Consider the following 18,439-nt stretch of genomic DNA (forward strand, 5'->3'; position numbering starts at 1 on the left):
GAGCTAGGCTAGCGGAACGGCCATTGTCGAGAGGAGGCCTGCACTGACGGGAGAAGCTTTGCCGGGTCGCGGCGGAGAATGTCGCCGACGGAGGTCGCTTGGCTGTCGCAGAGGGACACGGAGGTTTATCGCTGCGAGCATTTTGGTCTCACAGACTAACCCATACCTGTCAACCCTCCCGTTTTCCCTGGGAAATTCCATTATTTTAATCATCTTTCCCGCTGTCTTCCCGTTCACATATTTTCCCTTAAATCTCCCGTGTTTCCCCTCTGGCCCAGCAGGTGGCTTGAAGACCCTTCCTGCTTGTAGGAGGGGTGGAGATGGGGGCGGTTGCTCCTCTCTCTCTGTAGTGTTGTGTCGGTCGCGAACGTGTCGTTCAAAAGAACGAATCTTTTCAGTGAACGAAGTGAACGAAATCACTTCCTGAACTGATTCGTTCCTTTCCCAGTTTAGTTGAGCTCAGCAGCGAGCATGCCGGCGGTGAGTGGAACTGCCGCGACTCACACAGAGAACTGAGGACGCGATTCACGTTTGCGCTGATTCGTTCATGATTCGTGAACCTACTGCATACAGAGAACAGTCGCTGATGAGGTGAATCTCGTTCGCGTACTGTGCTGAAAGTGGCGCTGTGTCACTCACCCACTCACACAGGGCAGAGGAGTTGATTCACGTCCAGTAACCTACTGCTACAATTAGCATTGTGTTGCTAACATCCGTGTAGCTTCATGTTAAGTGATTTTACTGCACAGTAAAAGTCACTAACGTTCGCGAACGTGATTCTCAGCAGGTAACGTAATTCACGTCCTCAGCAGGTCGTTCGCGAACGACGTACTCCTCTGTACTCCCCTCCCTCATTCGCGAACGAGGGAGGGACGCCAGTACCTGAATCTCGTTCAGGTACTGTGCTGAAAGTTGCGCTGTGTCACTCACCCACTCACACAGGGATGAGGGGTTGATTCACGTCCAGTAACCTACTACTACAATTAGCTTTGTGTTGCTAACGTCTGTGTAGCTTCATGTTAAGTGATTTTACTGTACAGTAAAAGTCACTAACGTTCGCGAACGTGATTCTCAGCAGGTAACGTAATTCACGTCCTCAGAACGACCTGCTGAAGAGGTGAATCACCTCCTCAGCAGGTCGTTCGCGAACGAGGGAGGGACGCTAGTACGTGAATCACGTACTGTGCTGAAAGTGGCGCTGTGTCACTCACTCACTCAGGGCAGAGGAGATGATTCATGCTCAGTAACCGTACTGCTAAAACTAGCGCTGTGTTGCTAACATCCGTTTAGCATCATGCTAAGTGATTTTACTGTGCACAGAGGACACTTTCACTGTGTAGTAATTTTAGTGCATGAATACCACTCAAAGCAGGGCTGCGTCTCCCTCAAACGATCGTATACTATAGTCCGTGAACGCACCGTCCCTCAGTAAGTGAACGAGTGGGTAACGGCTGCGGCCGGCTGCAATACCAACGTCTGCGGCGGGAGGCGGGGCTGGACCGTCCAGCCGGTCCAGCCCCGCCTCCCGCCGCGGGCTGGACGGTCCAGCCCCGCCTCCCGCCGCCGGCTGGACGGTCAAGCCCTGCCCTCACGGAATCACCCCCAAAGTTAGTCCACCCCGGCGAAACTGGAGAAAGGACAAATTCTGTTGGAAAGTGATGTCTGTGAGTGAAGAGAGAGAGATATCCTACGCGACAGTAGCGTTAGCATTTTAGCCTAAGCGGAGGCAGGAAGTAACGGTCACTATGGGACCTTAACTCGGAAAAGGCTGCATGTAAGTGAACGGGAGTCAAAGTTTTATTTCATGATCCGATTGAATTGTGCCATGAGAAAAAAATATGACCTCTACCTGTTTAAAACATCATGTTTCACGCCGAGAAATCAGCAGTTTGTTGTAAAACTATTGTAAAATAAAATTTAGAAGAATCCGTAACCAGAAAGACTACAAGTCGCGTAGGTGACGTCACACACCAAATGCCGCCCTTTCCCATGTCAGTTGGTGACGTATTTTTTGTGGGACACCCGATTTGTAGTCCGTAGAGCGGTCTTCACACAAAATACATTCTTCCGTTGCTGCTTTACGACAAACTGCTGATTTCTCGGCATGAAACGTGATGTTTTAAACAGGTAGAGGCTATATGTTTTTCAATAGTCATTGCAGATGCTAATTTATTAAAAACCTGTAAAAATCTATCCATATGTAATGCTGGGGGATGTGTGAAAGTTATGGGCATGTGTGCAAAAGACGCTATATGTGGAACACAAGAGAAAGGTTAATGAATGAAAACAATTTTCTTGAGTCCTTGATTCAATTTATCTGTGAAAAATGCTGCAGATGATTTATCAGTCTGTGGTGGCAAGATTGTCGTTTTTTTTTCCATTCTGCTGGCGAGGTGGCATCAGACACAAGCATGCAAGGCAGCAGGGTAAACTACTTGGTGGTGGAGAGATGTACACTGAAGATGTGGGAGGCCATTCAGAACAACCACCAGGATCATCCACTTCATAACATCTTTATGGATCAAGAAAAAAAGGCAGTGGTGGACATCTCCTCTTTCTTCACTGCAGGATAGATAATAATTGTACTTTTTTTTTTTAACAGGGAAATAGCTTGGTCTGCTTGAATGCTGCACCCATATTATATATGTGTGTGTGTGAATATATATATATATATATATATATATAGATATAGATATAGATATATATATTATTTATTTTTTTTTGCCTGACCTACTGCTAACAGATTTCATAGTTTGATCTGAAGTGTCTGTTCATTGTTGCGAAATAATAGAAACATTCCTTTGGTAATGATTTGCATTATTTTCTATCACTGGCGTTTTTTCAATCATCTATCATCATGATATTCCATGAAAAGGGTAGCACTTTTTTATTTACTTAACCAGTCAGCTGAGAACCACTGCCCTTGATTAGCTGAACAAGTCCCAAAATACATTCCACACAAACGGGAACATACAGTAACAAAGGCTATGACACATCAATACTGGACATGACACTGTATAGGTGAGAAGTGGTTAAAAACAGTTTTCCAAGGTATGTTTTTTAGACTGATGCAGACCTACATCATTGGAAGATAGGAAAATTACATAATGCTTTCTTTGATTGCTGTACAGTCTGCTGATTGATGATGCCTACATGATAATTTATGTAGCCTATAAAATAATCACTTACTTCTCTGCATTTTGCTGTTCTCGGGTTTCCGTCAATGACATAAACAATGACAAACCTATTTATTAATAGCAAAAACACAATATGTCGCTGCAAAAGACATTGCAAAGACAGTTTTTGTTTCACTAAAGTTTTATTAAGATTTTAGATCAATCTTCAGTCAAATAGTCGTTTGGTAAATGTACAGCAGTAGGGAAAAATCCTCCATCCAGGCGCTGTTTCTACCGAGTTTCCGAAATCCCGACTGTCCCTGAACTAACCACGATGACGTAGTGCACTCTAGGCAGAGCTTGGGCGTGTGACGTGCGTGTCATGGGCGGGGCTTGCAGCCGGCCGCAGCCGTTAGTACTTGAAGTGAACGGGAACCGCAGGGCTGATTAATGAACTGAATGACGGATCGTTTGGCTGCTTATCAGTTCAGGGAGTTGGGGAGCACTGAACGATTCGGTGAACGAATCTTTTGAACGAATCATTTTAATGAACGGATTCTAGAGATTCAGTACAGTAAAAGGAACTGCCGTTCCCATCACTATCTCTCTGTCTCTGTCTCTCTCTCTCTCTGTGCCTGTGTTGCGCACGGGCTCCAGCACCTGTGGATCGGCCGCAGATGTGCCAAGAGCAGGCGCATGTCGCTGCTGTGTTGACACAAACTACGCACTGTGCTGTCGTGATGATCCGCTTTATTCATTTATTTATTCATTTGCGGCCAAGCGGCATCGTCTGACATCGTCAGGCAGCCGTTGTGGCATTTGCCCATATTCCCTTATGGTCAGTCCGTCACTGGCTTGAACTGTTAGTGCTGCACTTTACACGTGAAAAAGTTTTGTGAGAAGTTTTTTATTGATCATATTTTATATATTTTGTTTTCTTGAGAATGTTTTATTCATTGTAAGGCTTATTTTATATATTTTGTTTATTTGAGAATAATTTATTGAACTCTTTAGGCAGCACTATACAACAGTATTCTATTTTTTATTTTTTATTCATATTTTGTATAATGGTAAATTAATTACATTTGACAAAAATGTGTGAATTTGGTTTAGAAAAATTACTAATAAACAACAAGCAAATTTATGTTTTGCACTTTGTTCCTGTACTGTACCGAAAATGAATCGAACGGAGACCTTAAAACCGAGGTACGTATCAAACCGTGATTTTTGTGTATCATTACACCCCTAGTTAGTAAATGTCTTGTACATTTTTCAAAAAATGTAAGGGGTCATGGCCCATGACGCAGGCAGTCCCACCACCCACAGATGATTCACAGAGAATTTCCCTTATTTTCAAATCCCAATGTTGACAGGTATGGACTAACCTCGCACCACAACGAGGCCGTGACCTCCTATTAGCTCGGAGCTATGTCTGCAAGTCCAGATTTACATGATGCCGATAATGACGCCATCGTGTGTAAGTAACGTTTACGGTTTTCTCCTTCCTTGTTTAATTTTACTGTGACTTATGTTTTCTTTATTCATACCACTCTCATTTAATTTTTTTCCAGCTGCCTGTAAGACAGTGCGCAGGAGCTTCAGGTACAAACAACCAGATCTTCGATCGCAGGCTGAAGCTGTGAGGAGTTCAGCTCGGAGTCGACCGAGAACAAAGAGGGTAAGACTTGTTAGATTAGATCTGTTCTTGGTCAATGTGACTATTATTCGGGTGCATTAAAAGATGTGTTGTGTCCATAGGCAGTGCATCGCGCAGTACTGATTGTCTTTATTGATTGTTTTTACAGCTGCTGGAAGCGAGACAGAGTGCTAGGTGAGGATGAGGTGGACCTTTGGAAGTGCGCCACCATGGACCTGATGTCTGAGGAGGAAGACGGCACAAGATGGCGGGGTGTCTGGATGGCGCCAGGAGCTCACCGAGCTTTGTGCCACGCTGCAGTCGAGATTATAGAGGCGAATCCGAAGTACAAAGTGACGCACCACAGACGTCTGCAAAATGGAGCGAATTCACACAGAAGACCGGCAGTTACCTCCAGCTCCGAGGCGGCAGACAGACACTTCATGGTGCTGCAGGATTTTGGGCTTCTAGTGAGCTTCCCGTTGTTGTGTGGGCAGATTATGCTTTGTACATAGTTGTGGTGTGTTTGTGTTAATAAAGCTCATTCTTTGAATAAACAGCACCTTCCTGGCATTTTCCTTTCCTCAATAAATTCATTCATGTCTTTGATGATATCATAAATAAATAATAAATACATATATATATATATATATATATATATATATATATATATATATATATATTAGGGCTGTCAAAGTTAACGCGTTAATAACGCGTTAACGCAACATCCTCTTAACGCCGTTAATTTTTTTAACGCGCGATTAACGCTCGGTATAAAAAAACAAAAAACAAAACGGGCATTGAAAGATTTACGGCCGTCAGTGGCACCTGTAGTCTTGATCCAGAGGGTGGCAGAAAGGGAATCAGAAGAAGATGCAGCAGGGTTGGCGGTTCGGGAAAAACACGGTGGACTGAAAAGTGAGGAAATTGAGAAAGGACTTACCGTAAAATACCAAATAATAGCCGGGGGGTTTAGTTGTTTCAATCACTTAACAGACCAAAAGGCAATTTGGGACAGGCGTTTAATTCCTTCCTCACAATAATCCTGGATGAAAACATTACAAACTTCTCCAGCTCCAGCTCTCTGTGAATTCTCTGGCATCCTTCTGTAAGTGAAGTTGTTGCGGCGGAGGAAACGATTCAGCCAACCAGCACTCGCTGCAAACTCCTCATCTCTGCTGTCACTCACGGTGGCGGACATTTGTTTCTCCATCACCCTGATCATTCTGTGGGACACTCTCTCATGGCGTGCCCGTTTGCTGATAACTCATCCCCGCGTGTTTATCTCAGGCTCCTCGCTAGCCTTCTTCCTCCCTCCAGCAGGCAGCCTGGCCCTGTTGATGTCCTCCTCAGACAGACGCTCAAGCTCCGTTTCTCTCACTCTCTTCTGGTCGACAGAGAAACATCTAGCGGCTGCTTCTCCCGAGTTTTCCTCTGCATATTTTACGACAGAAAGTTTGAATTTCAAGTGGTACTTTTTATTGGTTTGCTGCACCGGAGCCATGGCGATCATCAGTGTGATACTGACTGACAGAAAGCAGCACACTGCGTGAAAAAGGCGAAGAAGAAAAACGTGCAGTGTCAGTGGACACCTCTTCTTCCTTAATTTTTTTAAAAATAAAAAATTAGACCCGACATTTATTTGGAACCGGCGGTTATTTACCAAAATATACATCTGCACCGGCGTTTAAAGGGACCCTGTGGTTAATTGAAACCCGGATATTATTTGGTCATTTACGGTATGAACGGCAAACTACTTTCAAAACAGCCAGATGGTTCGGTCGATAGGACAAAGGTTATCTGCATGTACTATCGACATGAAATGAGTTACCATTGAAGTACATTGAGTCTCAAATATCAGTTGCAAGCCAAACACAGGGCAGATGCAGAGAGCCCCCCCCCCCCCCGCCAAAAGCAGACAACAAAAAAGGCCTTTTATTTTCCTGCATGATTTGAAGTGTTGAAAAAAAAATTTCATAATGCAAGCATATTTGCCCTTTCTTATGTTCATTAAAATACACTACACTACTCACAATAAGTTAGGGATATTGTTATTTACATGAGTGCTTTTCCTTATTTGGTCTGAATTTTAATGAAATAAGTAAAAGTTCCCTTTGATATTACTAATAATGAATGAGAAGAAACACCATTTTCATTAGTTTAATATTTATTATCCCAAAAATTTAGACAATAACAAGGATAGCCCCAAATAACAAAAATTGACAATGTCAGTAGCGGGTGTTTCCACCATTTGCCGCAATGACAGCTTGACAGCGACGTCTCATGCTCCTCACTAGCCTCATGATGTTGTTCTGAGGCAATGCGTTCCACTCCTCCACAAGTGCTACAAGCAGTTCTGCCAGGTCGCGTGGGGGTGGGGTACGATCATCCAGTCTCTGCTTCAGCTGGTCCCAGGCGTGCTCTATGGGGTTTGAACAGAAAGTTGGGGGTGTGCTGGCGGAATTGGGGGATGATGATGGGTCCTATGATGTCTCTGAGGTAAGAACGTGCAATGACTGAGCCATCTACAATAACCAAATCTGTTTTGCGCTGACTGGTGATGCCTGCCCAGACTGTTGCACCTCCTCCACCAAAGGGAACCCTGGGGACCATGTTGACCTCGGTGTATCGCTCACCTCGCCTTCTCCAGCAACGCTGACAACCATCATTTCTGTGCAAGGTGACCCGACACTCATCAGTGAACAGGACGGTAGACCACTGCTGCATTGTCCAGGTCACATGATCTTGTGCCCACTGCAAACGTTCACGGCGGTGTCTTGGTGTCAGTGGAGTCACCTGCAACGGTCGTCTGGCATTCAAGCAAAAGCGGTGGGGTCGGTTTCGAATGGTTTGTCTGGAAACCGTAGTACCTCTCACATCTCGTAACTGGGCCTGCAGCTGTGTGGCAGTTGCATAACGATGTCTGAGTGCATAGGTCCTTAGGTACTGGTCATCGTTGCGGTCTGTCACTCGTGGGGCTCCACTCCTGGGTCTGTCACGAACTCTGCCAGTAGTTCTGTGTCTTGATGCAAGTCTGCTGATGACACTTTGAGACACACCAAGTTCCCGAGCAACATCTGACTGCCTGCCACCGACCCGAAGGCGCGCTATGGCCAGGTGGCGCTGCTCGTCCGTTAAGTGACGTCGTGTGTTCATGGCTGTTTGAATGATGAACTTGGAATGACCTCCTGACAATACCAGCTTTTTATACCCACAGAATGTAGAAATTGATGCCACATTGAAAAGGGTTGTCTTTTAGTTTTTTGGTATTGGCCCCAATATGTAAAGTACACTGTACACAGTGAGACCATTACGTGGAAAACACAAAATGAGGTGTGTCTATCACCCCAATACAATTGCCTCCCTATCCCAAAACTCTCTGAAGTGAAACAAACACCGTATGTATGAAATCCACTGAGTCTCTCACAATATCCCTAACTTATTGTGAGTAGTGTGTATATATATATATATATATATATATATATATATATATATATATATATATAAAATTAGGGAGATTTCCAGGCGTTTACGGGCCGAAAATCCCACTTTTCATGCAGTGAGAAAGACTTGTACTGGTTTCTTGGTACATTCAGAAACATCTTCAACAAATCTGATTTCCTAAGAACATTTCCCAAATTGTTTGAAGACAGGTTCAGCGTTGACAGCATCATCTCTGTGTGTTTATTAGTCCTTTACTTTGCATAATGGTGACAGTGGATTCCTGCACTTTTCACAGTCCGTGTCAGTCGTGTCTTTCACTAATTTAGCACAACATCACAATGTTGTAAATTGCTATTTAAATTTTCGCAAAAGTACACTGTATGTGAATTCATAGTTATTATTAATGCCTGTGCTTGGGTCTGATCACATATTTCATATAGAATCACATATAAATACAGTGACTCATCATGATCCATCCTGCTTCTCTCTGGAACTCACTTGCAAAACAAATGCATGCTCTAGCAAATATTTTACAACAGCATGCACTGTTGTACCGCCGCTGTCAAAAGGGGCTGCTAGAATCAACAAACTGAAAGCTCTTCATAGTGACTTTGATTTGTTATTACATACCTCTTTCTTGTACATAGTAAGCGAGGTAGAGGTCGAGCTCTTTGACAGAGACAGAGATGTGTCGAGGCTGGACACACAGGATTGGATTGGAACACTGGCCTCCCTTTACCAGCCGCTCTCCATCTGTGCTTTCTAATGGGATTCCTTTGAACAGGATGACCATCACCAGGTCCAACCGCCACACCTTGAAAAGACAAAAAACAACATCATTATTGACTAAAAACAACATAAATCTAAGTCAATAAACCATGTGGAAACACTACACTTTGCTCTCCTTCATGTACAGAGTACTGCTTAATTTCAAGTGCTTTCAAGGCAAATAGGTGTACTGTAAATGTATGTTATTACTTAACCAATGTGACATTTGTGATGCTAAAAATGGAGGGCGGCTGTGGCTCAGTGGGTAGAGCAGGTCGTCTAGTGATCGGAAGGTCACCAGTTCTCGGCTCCCCCTAGTTGCATGTCGAAGTGTCCTTGAGCAAGATACTGAACCCCTTATTGCTCCTGATGAGCAGTTGGCCCCTTGCATGGCAGCCTCCGTCATCAGTGTATGAATGTGTGTGTGAATGTGGCATGTATTGTACAGCGCTTTGAGCTGTTGTTAGACTGGAAAAGCGCTATAAAAATGCAGACCATTTAAATATGGCATAATGTATGTATTCTTAAATAAGATGGAGCAAATAAAATATGGTGATGATGACACCTGGGGGGTGGGGGATAGTCATTTGTGCTTATGTTGGAAAGGACATGGGGGAACTTGCCTGTTTTAGGCTGTTTTTTTCACTCCACACCCAGATTCTTCTTCTTAAATATAAAAATAAACATGAAATATCTCAGATGATATTGTAGTGCTGTGAAACCAGATGTTTATCTGTCCTTCTAAATTAATTGAACTAATGATGTCTGAGTTGCATAATGTGATGGCGACTCAGAGGAGCCTGTTGTCCAGGCAGTGGTCACCTGTGTCAAACAGGGCACGTTGTGTAACTATCAAATGGTTCAAGTTCACTTCTTGCAACTTGAACCATTTGGCTATATATATGGCTATACAACAAAAAGGTCTAAAAGTTTGGAAAAAGCTCTTCTAACTGCAGAGAATGGATGATAGTCTGTTCTGATTAATATTTGAACAAGAGAGCATATGTGTGTCTCAGTGTTTCCCCTTCCATTGCCTTTTGTTTAAATTGGTTATTAGCCGTACTGGCTGCGTGAGGTAGAACATCTTGCTTTTTAACTCTGTTTGCGTATTGTTGACTTGTTTTGTTGCGTTGAGTTCTATTCATTAATAGCTTGTTTCTGTAAGTTGTCATTTGTGTCACATTCTTGAACACATCATAGCTGTTCCAATGTTCTTGAGCACACTGCACCTGTGTGTGAAGTGTCCTGCAGTGAATGTTGTTTTTACAGCGGTGAGTAGACTGTAATTACCTTTGCCCTTTCCTAACACTCACCTGTACCTCCCTGGGTTTATTGCTGTGTGTAAATGCCAGAAGGTGAGTTTCATTACATTGTACTGCCTAAGTTGGATGCTGATGTTGTGTTAATGTGTATTGTTTAGCTGGGCATAGGCTAATGATATCTTATGCTGGTGTGTGTTGCTACACCTAATAAGTTCCTAGAGGGAATTTTTTCTGCTCAAAGCTTGCTCCACGAGTTGTAAAGGAGCTCAATGAGAGTCCACATTTCAGTCTCGTAGTCTTTTTTGGTCTCAAACATTTCTTGTTGGTTTCTCCTAAAATTCCTTAGGAGCAATAGGTGAGACTTGAGAGCTAGCAACAGGAGCCTTACTTGAGACATGACGGGGCTTTATTTGAGCCCTCCTTTGGAGACATAATGGAGCAATACTGGAGCTATTTAAAAAAACAATAACAAACCCACCCACTGGAAATTTTACTGCTCAAAGCTTGATCCTTTCCAGCACGGGGGAGAAACAAAAATGAGCAATACTGAAGCCATTATGGAGCATATATATCGACACTTATCGAAAAAAAAGACCTTTATTAAAATCACCATCTTTAGTATCCACACAGCAGCACTTTATAAAGCACAGTTAAAGAACAGAATCATAATAATAATAATAATAATAATAATAATAATAATAATAATAATGATAATTAAAACCGCAAGCAGTGATGAACGGGCCCTCGCAGTCCGCGCGCGTCAGGGCATGCTGCCGTCAAAACGCGCTGCGGCTGAACCCCCATTGCTTGGTCATTGTTTACTGAGGCGGCAACTGCCTGTGTTTGGGACAGTGCGCGCGGGGGGTGAATATCAGCGTCTTCTCCCAACGTGTGTTTGTAACGTGGTGTGTTGCCCCTGCCAGCATTAAGCGCTTTCAGGTGAAGTCAGTACAACTTCCTGCAATCCACAGAAATCCAAAGTGGACTACAGGTGAATGATTTCTAAAATATTTAGTAATCAGATATGTTTTGACAATCGATTCTGCACTGTTATGTTGTGTGAAGTGTTACGGCCTTCTCTTTGCCTTTGTATGGAATTCAGGAATAGACACCTGTGTTTTTGCAGGGAATAGATTGGAATTGGGACAGAGAAGGGGGGGTTGTGGCTTGCAGTAAACCTCCTCCGCCCTAAATTCGAACCCGGGTCCACTGCGTATGTGGCATGCACTCTAACCACTCGACTACCGGCGCAGCTAAGACACTGTCTTCTGTTGTCACTGTGAAGGCAGGAAGGCAGCGCATCATAGGGGAAGATGGAAGTGGAATGCCACAGATTTAGATAGGTAGTGGAATGCAGCCAGATGTGATTCTCCCTTTAGGAAAGGGACAGCAGTCAAGTGACCAGGTTTGACGAGCGTCCTGCAGTAGCTGTGTTTAACCAAAGAACTCACTCAGTCGTTTCAAATCGCAGGGGAAGCCACTGCGTTCATCGCGGAAAAGTTGGGCAGAATCACAACTACACACGTCTTGTTTTGTGCCACACTGACAGGGCAGACACAACATGCAAATGGCAGTCTTAGCAAATTGGCTTATTTGAATATTGTGTGCTGTGGCTTACTACCACTGACTTATCCATTATGTGGCTCAACCCATTAACCTTCAATTATGCCATGTTGTAATGTGCAATTTGGACAAAACTACCTACAAATGCCATGTACATCTGACTATGTTTGTCATCACTGCACATAAATGAGTGTAAAATAATGCTTCACTTGCATTCTTTCAAAAATGTATTTATGGCTGTCTATCAATGTCAAGCTTTTGATCTAATTTCTGCTTTGTTTGCTAGTTTGCATTCTATAAAGTGCATGCTGCCACATTTTGAAGTATCAATAAAATCTGATAAATATGAGGCTGACTTCCTGGAATGGAATGGAATTATTCAGAGGTTATTCAGAGGTTCAAGTCGTGTGACTTGAAAGACAACAATGCCATCTAGTGGACAACTTGTATCACTTACACCACATATTGATGTTCTTCTAATCCAAATTGAGCACTTCCTGTTGGACTGAGAGAATGGGTCTAAATGTGTTATTTGTGCGTCTTGTCATAACACACATGCATGCCAAATTTCATTCATGTACGTGCATGTAGGAAGCCCAAATTGACTGAGATAAAACTTACTTCATGTGTCCAGTGGGTGGCGCTATGGATATGACACAGTATTGATGCACAGCTCTATTTATGGCGACTCCCTCTAGATTTCTGAGAGATTTGGCCGAGATAGGAAATTGTAAAAAGTTATTAGGACTCGATGCTTCATGACAAAGGATTTTTATGGCGGGCACCGCCACAGCCAGAAGGCATGATGTAGGACAAAAAAATTTCCTAGCGTGTCTTTGGCATGGTCCGAGGAGTATACTGACTGACTGTGAAGTCTGTGGTGTCCAATCTGTAGGAGGAAGACGTGAAAGTATGATGTCGGGCAATATTTCATAAAGGCCGCCAAATTCAAAATGGCTGACTTTGAAGGAATGTGTAGATATATTCAGGGCGAGACTGTCTACATTTATGAGGGAATCTGTGGAGATGGGGCATTGCATGTGGAAGTTAAAAGGGCTTGATGCTTGACAGCAAAGGGGAAAAATGGCGTCCGCCGTCACGTCCACCAGGTATGACACAGCTGAATGATTTCCATAACTTTTTTTTCTTCAAGGCATGAAGATGATACTGAGTGAATATGAAGACTGTGGTGTATAAGCTCTAGGACAAGATAGTTTTCAAAGTAGGCATGAATTTGTCAAAAACACCGCCACACATCAAAATGGTTGACTTCCTGTTGGACTGAGAGTATGGGTCCAAATGGGTTTTTTGTGCGTCTGGTCATGATGAATGTGCGTACCAAATTTCATCCTTCTATGTGCATGTAGGAGGCGTGGCATCACAATAGGGGGCGCTACAGAGCCCGAAGGTCACAACCATGCCCCATGACAACACAGATCTTTTCAGGGCATCTCCCTCTGCATTCCTGAGGGATTTGGCTGAGATAGGAAATTGTATGAAGAAGTTACGAGGACATGATGCTTTACAGCGAAGGATTAGAATTGACCGCTCCACTGCGGCCAGCAGGTATGACGTAGGATAAAGATTTTAATAACTTTTCATCTTCAAGGTCAGAGGATGATACTGAGTGACTGTGAAGTCGGTGGTGTTACATCTGTAGGAGGAGATAATTAAGTACGAAGATTGGCAATATTTCAAAATGGTGGCCAAAATCAAAATGGCCTACTTAGTATTGATGCAGAGATTAATTCGGGGAGACAGCCTCTACACTTATGAGCAGTTTGGTGTGGATAGGAAATTGTATGTTGAAGTTATAAAGCCTTGATGCTTGACGGCGAGGGAAAAAAATGGTTTCCACCGTCCCGCCCACTAAAGTATGACGTAGCTGAAAGATTTCAATAACTTTTGTTCTTCAAGGCATGAAGATGATAATTGAGTTAATGTGAAGACTGTGGTGTTTAAGCTCTAGGACAAGATAGTTTTCAAAGTAGGCATGAATTGGACAAAAATGCCGCCACACATCAAAATGGCTGACTTCCTGTTGAACTGAGAGTATGGACCCCCAAGACTTTTTTGTGCGTCTACTCATGATGAATCTGCGTACCGAATTTCGTTTGTCTACGCGCATGTGGAAGGCAGGGAAAAACATTAGGGGGTGCTACAGAGCCCGCAGGTCACGACCATGCCCAGTGACAATGCAGGATCATAATTTTCGCCGGATGTGACGTATATTCAAAATTTGGTGAGTTTTTGGGTATGTTCAGGCATCCAAAACTGCAGTCAAACTTGGAGAAGAAAATTTCTTTCCTTCCAATTACAATAGGGACCTTGCAGGTCTACCTGCTCGGGCCCTAATAATACATTTTATTTGGAGATGCCTTTCAAGACACCCAAGGACACCTTACAGTGCAGGAGATCAGAGTCACATTAATCAAAACAGCAAGTAATGGCAAGACATGACCAGCACAAACAAACAAACAAAACAAAACGAGATATTAAGTGGATAGACGAAGAGAGAAGGGTATAAAAAACAGTAAAACTGTAAATCATGATGACATTTAACATTTCTGACAATAGTGATTTCCTCAAAAAAAAATGCACATTGCCTTGACCAACCTGTAACAACTGACTATTTCAGCTGGAAAAGACAGTTTATTAATGTGTCTCTTCTCAGTTAAACTTCTTAAAGAAATGTCCAAGTGTTACACACAGCACAACTTTGCAGAGCATTTAATTACTTTAGTCTTTTAGCAGTATTTGTGTATGAGGACTTATTTGACCATAGTAACCTCAACAAATATCTTCTCAACAGATGTCCATCCATCCCATATGCCATAGTGCATGATGTGCCTGCAAGAATGACAGAAAGCCCAGATTACAAATACATTTCCTTAACATACCATAATAACAACCTATCAAATATAAACTAATTCCTGCATTGTTATGGGGAGGACAGTCCATGTCCACTCTTTGCATTACACTTTTTAACCTTCATGTGGTATTTTATAAGTTTTATAATCATATGTTTTTTAACGTACGACTGACTCATTATTTGTTTTCTATTTATGTAAGTGCATTGGATTCAGAAATGAATAATAAAATAACATGTCTTTTTGTAATTTTTCAATTTTGGACTCACTATTGAATATGAAAAGAATGAATGAGACACAGATTGATAGGAGCATGCCAGATCTGCCACCTGCTGACCCAGATCTCAATGTTTGTGTGTATGGAGGAATAACTATAATACTGTAATAATATAATAACTTTTATTTATATAGAGCTTTTAAAAGCAGAACTAATAAAAGGAACACAATTGAAATTACAATTGAAAATGTAAAGCAAACGAATGGAATAGAAATAGTTAATACTTAATCAAATGTATTAGAGCAATAAAGAGATTTCATATAAGAACAATAGAAACAGATAAGGAATCTTAGACCATTAAGTAAATACATAATGGAGTAAAGTGCAGCAACACTGGGAAGATGAAAATAAGTGAAAAATAAATAAATGATATATTAAACTCAAAAGTTAAAAATTAAAAAGTAAAAAGGAGACAACATCACAAAAAGGCAAGTCTATAAAAATGAGTTTTAAGAAGTGATTTAAAAGAAGTTACTGATTCTGCAAGCCTTATCTCCTCAGGTAGGTTGTTCCAAAGCCGAGGGGCAATGACAGAAAAAGCTCGGTCACCTTTAGATTTGAGCCTTGACTTTGGAACTGCCAGGAGGCCCCCACCTGAGGATCTAAGGCTGCAAACTGGCTCATATGGGGTCAACATTTCTGTTATATAGCTTTAAAAGTGATCAGTAAAATCTTAACATCAATTCTAAAACGAACAGGGAGCCAATGCAGAGAAGCTAAAACTGGGGTGATGTGATGTCGTCTGTTAAAACATGTGAGAAGCCTAGCTGCTGCGTTCTGGACCAGTTGGAGGCGGGAAAGCGACTTTTGATTTATGCCGGAGAGGAGGGAGTTACAGTAGTCTAGTCTGGAGAAAATTAATGCATGAATGACTTTTTCCAAAACAGAATGAGAAAGTATCGGTTTGATTTTGGAAATGGTTCTGAGTTGGAGGTAGCAGGACTGGACAACTGTTTTAATGTGTTTGTCAAAGGTGAGCTCCAAATCGAATATGACTCCCAGGTTTCTAGCAGCGGGTTTAATGTTACTGGAGAGTGGACCAATTAATGATACAGCATTTAAAAACAAAACATAATAAAGTTCTGTGGGGTGAATACACATGAAAAATAAACATACAACAAAACAAGCAATGTACTTACCCAGATATGTCTGTTGGACCTGTAACACCAGCCAAGTTGTTCACCCCCTGTAACACAGAAGATTAATCATATTGTTTTTAATTTCTGTTGAATGTACCACGAATAAAATACCTTGGATACTGTCCACATTAGTTGTATTTGTGTTTGTATTGAGTAGAGGTACATGTTGCTCAGGTGAATTATATGAGGAAAGAAGTATGTGGTGAAGAGATGATGAAAGCCATGAAGGTTGGGCCTAAATATCTATGTTTTTAAACCAACTCAACCTGAATCCCTCCACAGTGGCAAGCTAGAAAGCTAGCTGCTGATGGCTCTTAGTCAGAGCACTGGCAGCCAGATAGGTCAACGACTGCAACCCTGTTGCTAGACAGGAATTATCATTCAAAAGGTAGAGGAGGAAGTCATTTTCTAAACCACAAAATGAAACTCACGGAAAAGAGAAGTTAACACTACCCACCCACCACCCAAAAACAGTCAAACTAGGGGAAACACTGGTTTTAAAAATTAAAAACTGTGCATTACCATTTTGGTCATCCTTGGGTGAGCCTGGGTCTGGCTGATATCATCTTCAATGGGTAGCGCAGTCATTTGGCCATCTCATTTTTTTAAAATGTTCCTGCTGAACATTTCTTTCTGTGAAATACATTAAAGTACAGTTAAATGTGGTTCTTAGTAAACTTAAACTTTACATTATACTTATTAAGTTCTTGCAGCAAATCCTACATTAATATCATGTGGTGCACGGAAACCTTACTACTGAGACTACGGTCACTTCACCAAGAAACACATACAAATCCCTAAATGCCCCACAGGTCTTTATTTCAGGGTTGTTAATGGGCTTACTGAAATTATTTGTTAATATACATGACAACTACTGAGAGCTACGAGCATCATAGATCAATAATATGATATTGTTTGGATCCATAATAGTCACAACTTTCTGTTCATACCTATTTTTTGCAACACAAAAAGTGTTTAAGGCACACAGTATGCAAAGATAATCAAATGCCTCATTTAAGGAATGGTGAAAAGAACGATTGTTCTGTGTTACCTCATCTATTTGGCTCAACCTCAGGTGACTGAAGAGACCACTCAACAACTTTTCCTTGGGATCACAGCACAGCCGATTATTGAGCAGCAAGCTAGCGCAGTTTCAGTCAGAGAAAGAAAAGACAAATAATACACAATGAAAAGGTGACACAGTGACACAGTAACCAAAAAAACGGGACAGGACAACTCAAATAACATAACATGGACTTAAACTTATATAAAGACAGTTTCATACATTAGTATCTGATTAAATCACGAGCTGTCACAGTACATACCAACGCTGTGGTCATCAATGGTAACAGGTAGAAATTGACAATTGCCGTAATTAATTACACCAGAAAAAGGAGCCTTGCATGGATAAACACAAACAAATATTAACTTGTTTCACAAGAAAATATTGAGAATGGAAAAAACAAAATACCTTGCTTGCAAAATAAAATAAACACTGAAGGAATATAAAAATACATTTTGACAAACTTGATTTATCTATAACAACCCTTTTACAACTGCATGCAAAAGACATAATTTCTACCTCAAAAATTGCATGCATTTGTCATAAAGTTGGCATGTCTGCAAAGGGGAGACCTGCAGGTACCCATAGCATCTATTTTCATACAGTTATACTGAGGGACTCCTTTGAAAATGGCCATGTCAGTTTTTCCCAACAGCAAAATGTAACCTAATTTTAGAGCATTATTTTTCCCCCCTTGCCCATATCCTAGGATGGCCTGCTTGGTACCAATGTCATCTTAGGTCACGTAGTTTAAAATAAAACCATAGTTTTAAGTACAGCTTCAAACCGCATTAGCTGTAGGCAGAGTTAGCTGGTGACCTCTGCTCATTTTAAGAGGCTAATTTGTAGCTACAACATTAGCTTTAGAACCGACTCCTCTGCACACCAGCTCAAATGATCTATGTTAACGTTACATATTTCGGCCAAGGTCACTTCAATTCCACTCCTATAACCGGACTACTAGAGCTAATGCTGCTAATGTTAACAAGTTCATAGTCATAAGGTGGTTTGATGCTAACATTAGCTAACGCACTAACGTTACAATATGCAGACACGTTTTTGCCCAGGGAATCAGATCCAACATGAAGACTTGCCCTCTAAATGTTCAGTTCACTCAAATTACATTAACAGAGGAAGCTTACCTTCTTTTTCCAGATCCACGTGCGTTTTGTGTTCACTCCAGGCTTTCTTTCCATACAGCAGTGGTTCTCAAATGGTGGGTGAGGTGTCAGTGGGGTGTGAGAGGCAGGGCAGGGCGCGAAGGCCTATTTCCACTGGATATGTGTCGGCTGCATTACGTC

The 18,439-nt window shown here is 41.9% G+C and overlaps 1 protein-coding gene across 8 annotated transcripts in view; it reads right to left on the reverse strand.

The window, feature by feature from the left end:
• Positions 1-18,439, reverse strand: part of nfic (nuclear factor I/C) — a 209,864-nt gene that overhangs the window by 143,136 nt on the left and 48,289 nt on the right. For all 8 annotated transcript variants that reach the window (XR_003985904.1, XR_003985905.1, XR_003985906.1 and 5 more), the window contains exon 4: positions 8,827-9,010. Coding sequence is in view for 5 of the 8 variants with exons in the window: in XM_030432866.1 (XP_030288726.1) it covers positions 8,827-9,010 (184 nt within the window). In the remaining 3 variants the exon portion in view is untranslated. The remainder of the gene's footprint in view (positions 1-8,826; positions 9,011-18,439) is intronic.

The sequence above is a fragment of the Sparus aurata genome, chromosome 11 (genome assembly GCF_900880675.1).
Source record: "Sparus aurata chromosome 11, fSpaAur1.1, whole genome shotgun sequence".
Lineage (NCBI taxonomy): Eukaryota > Metazoa > Chordata > Actinopteri > Spariformes > Sparidae > Sparus > Sparus aurata.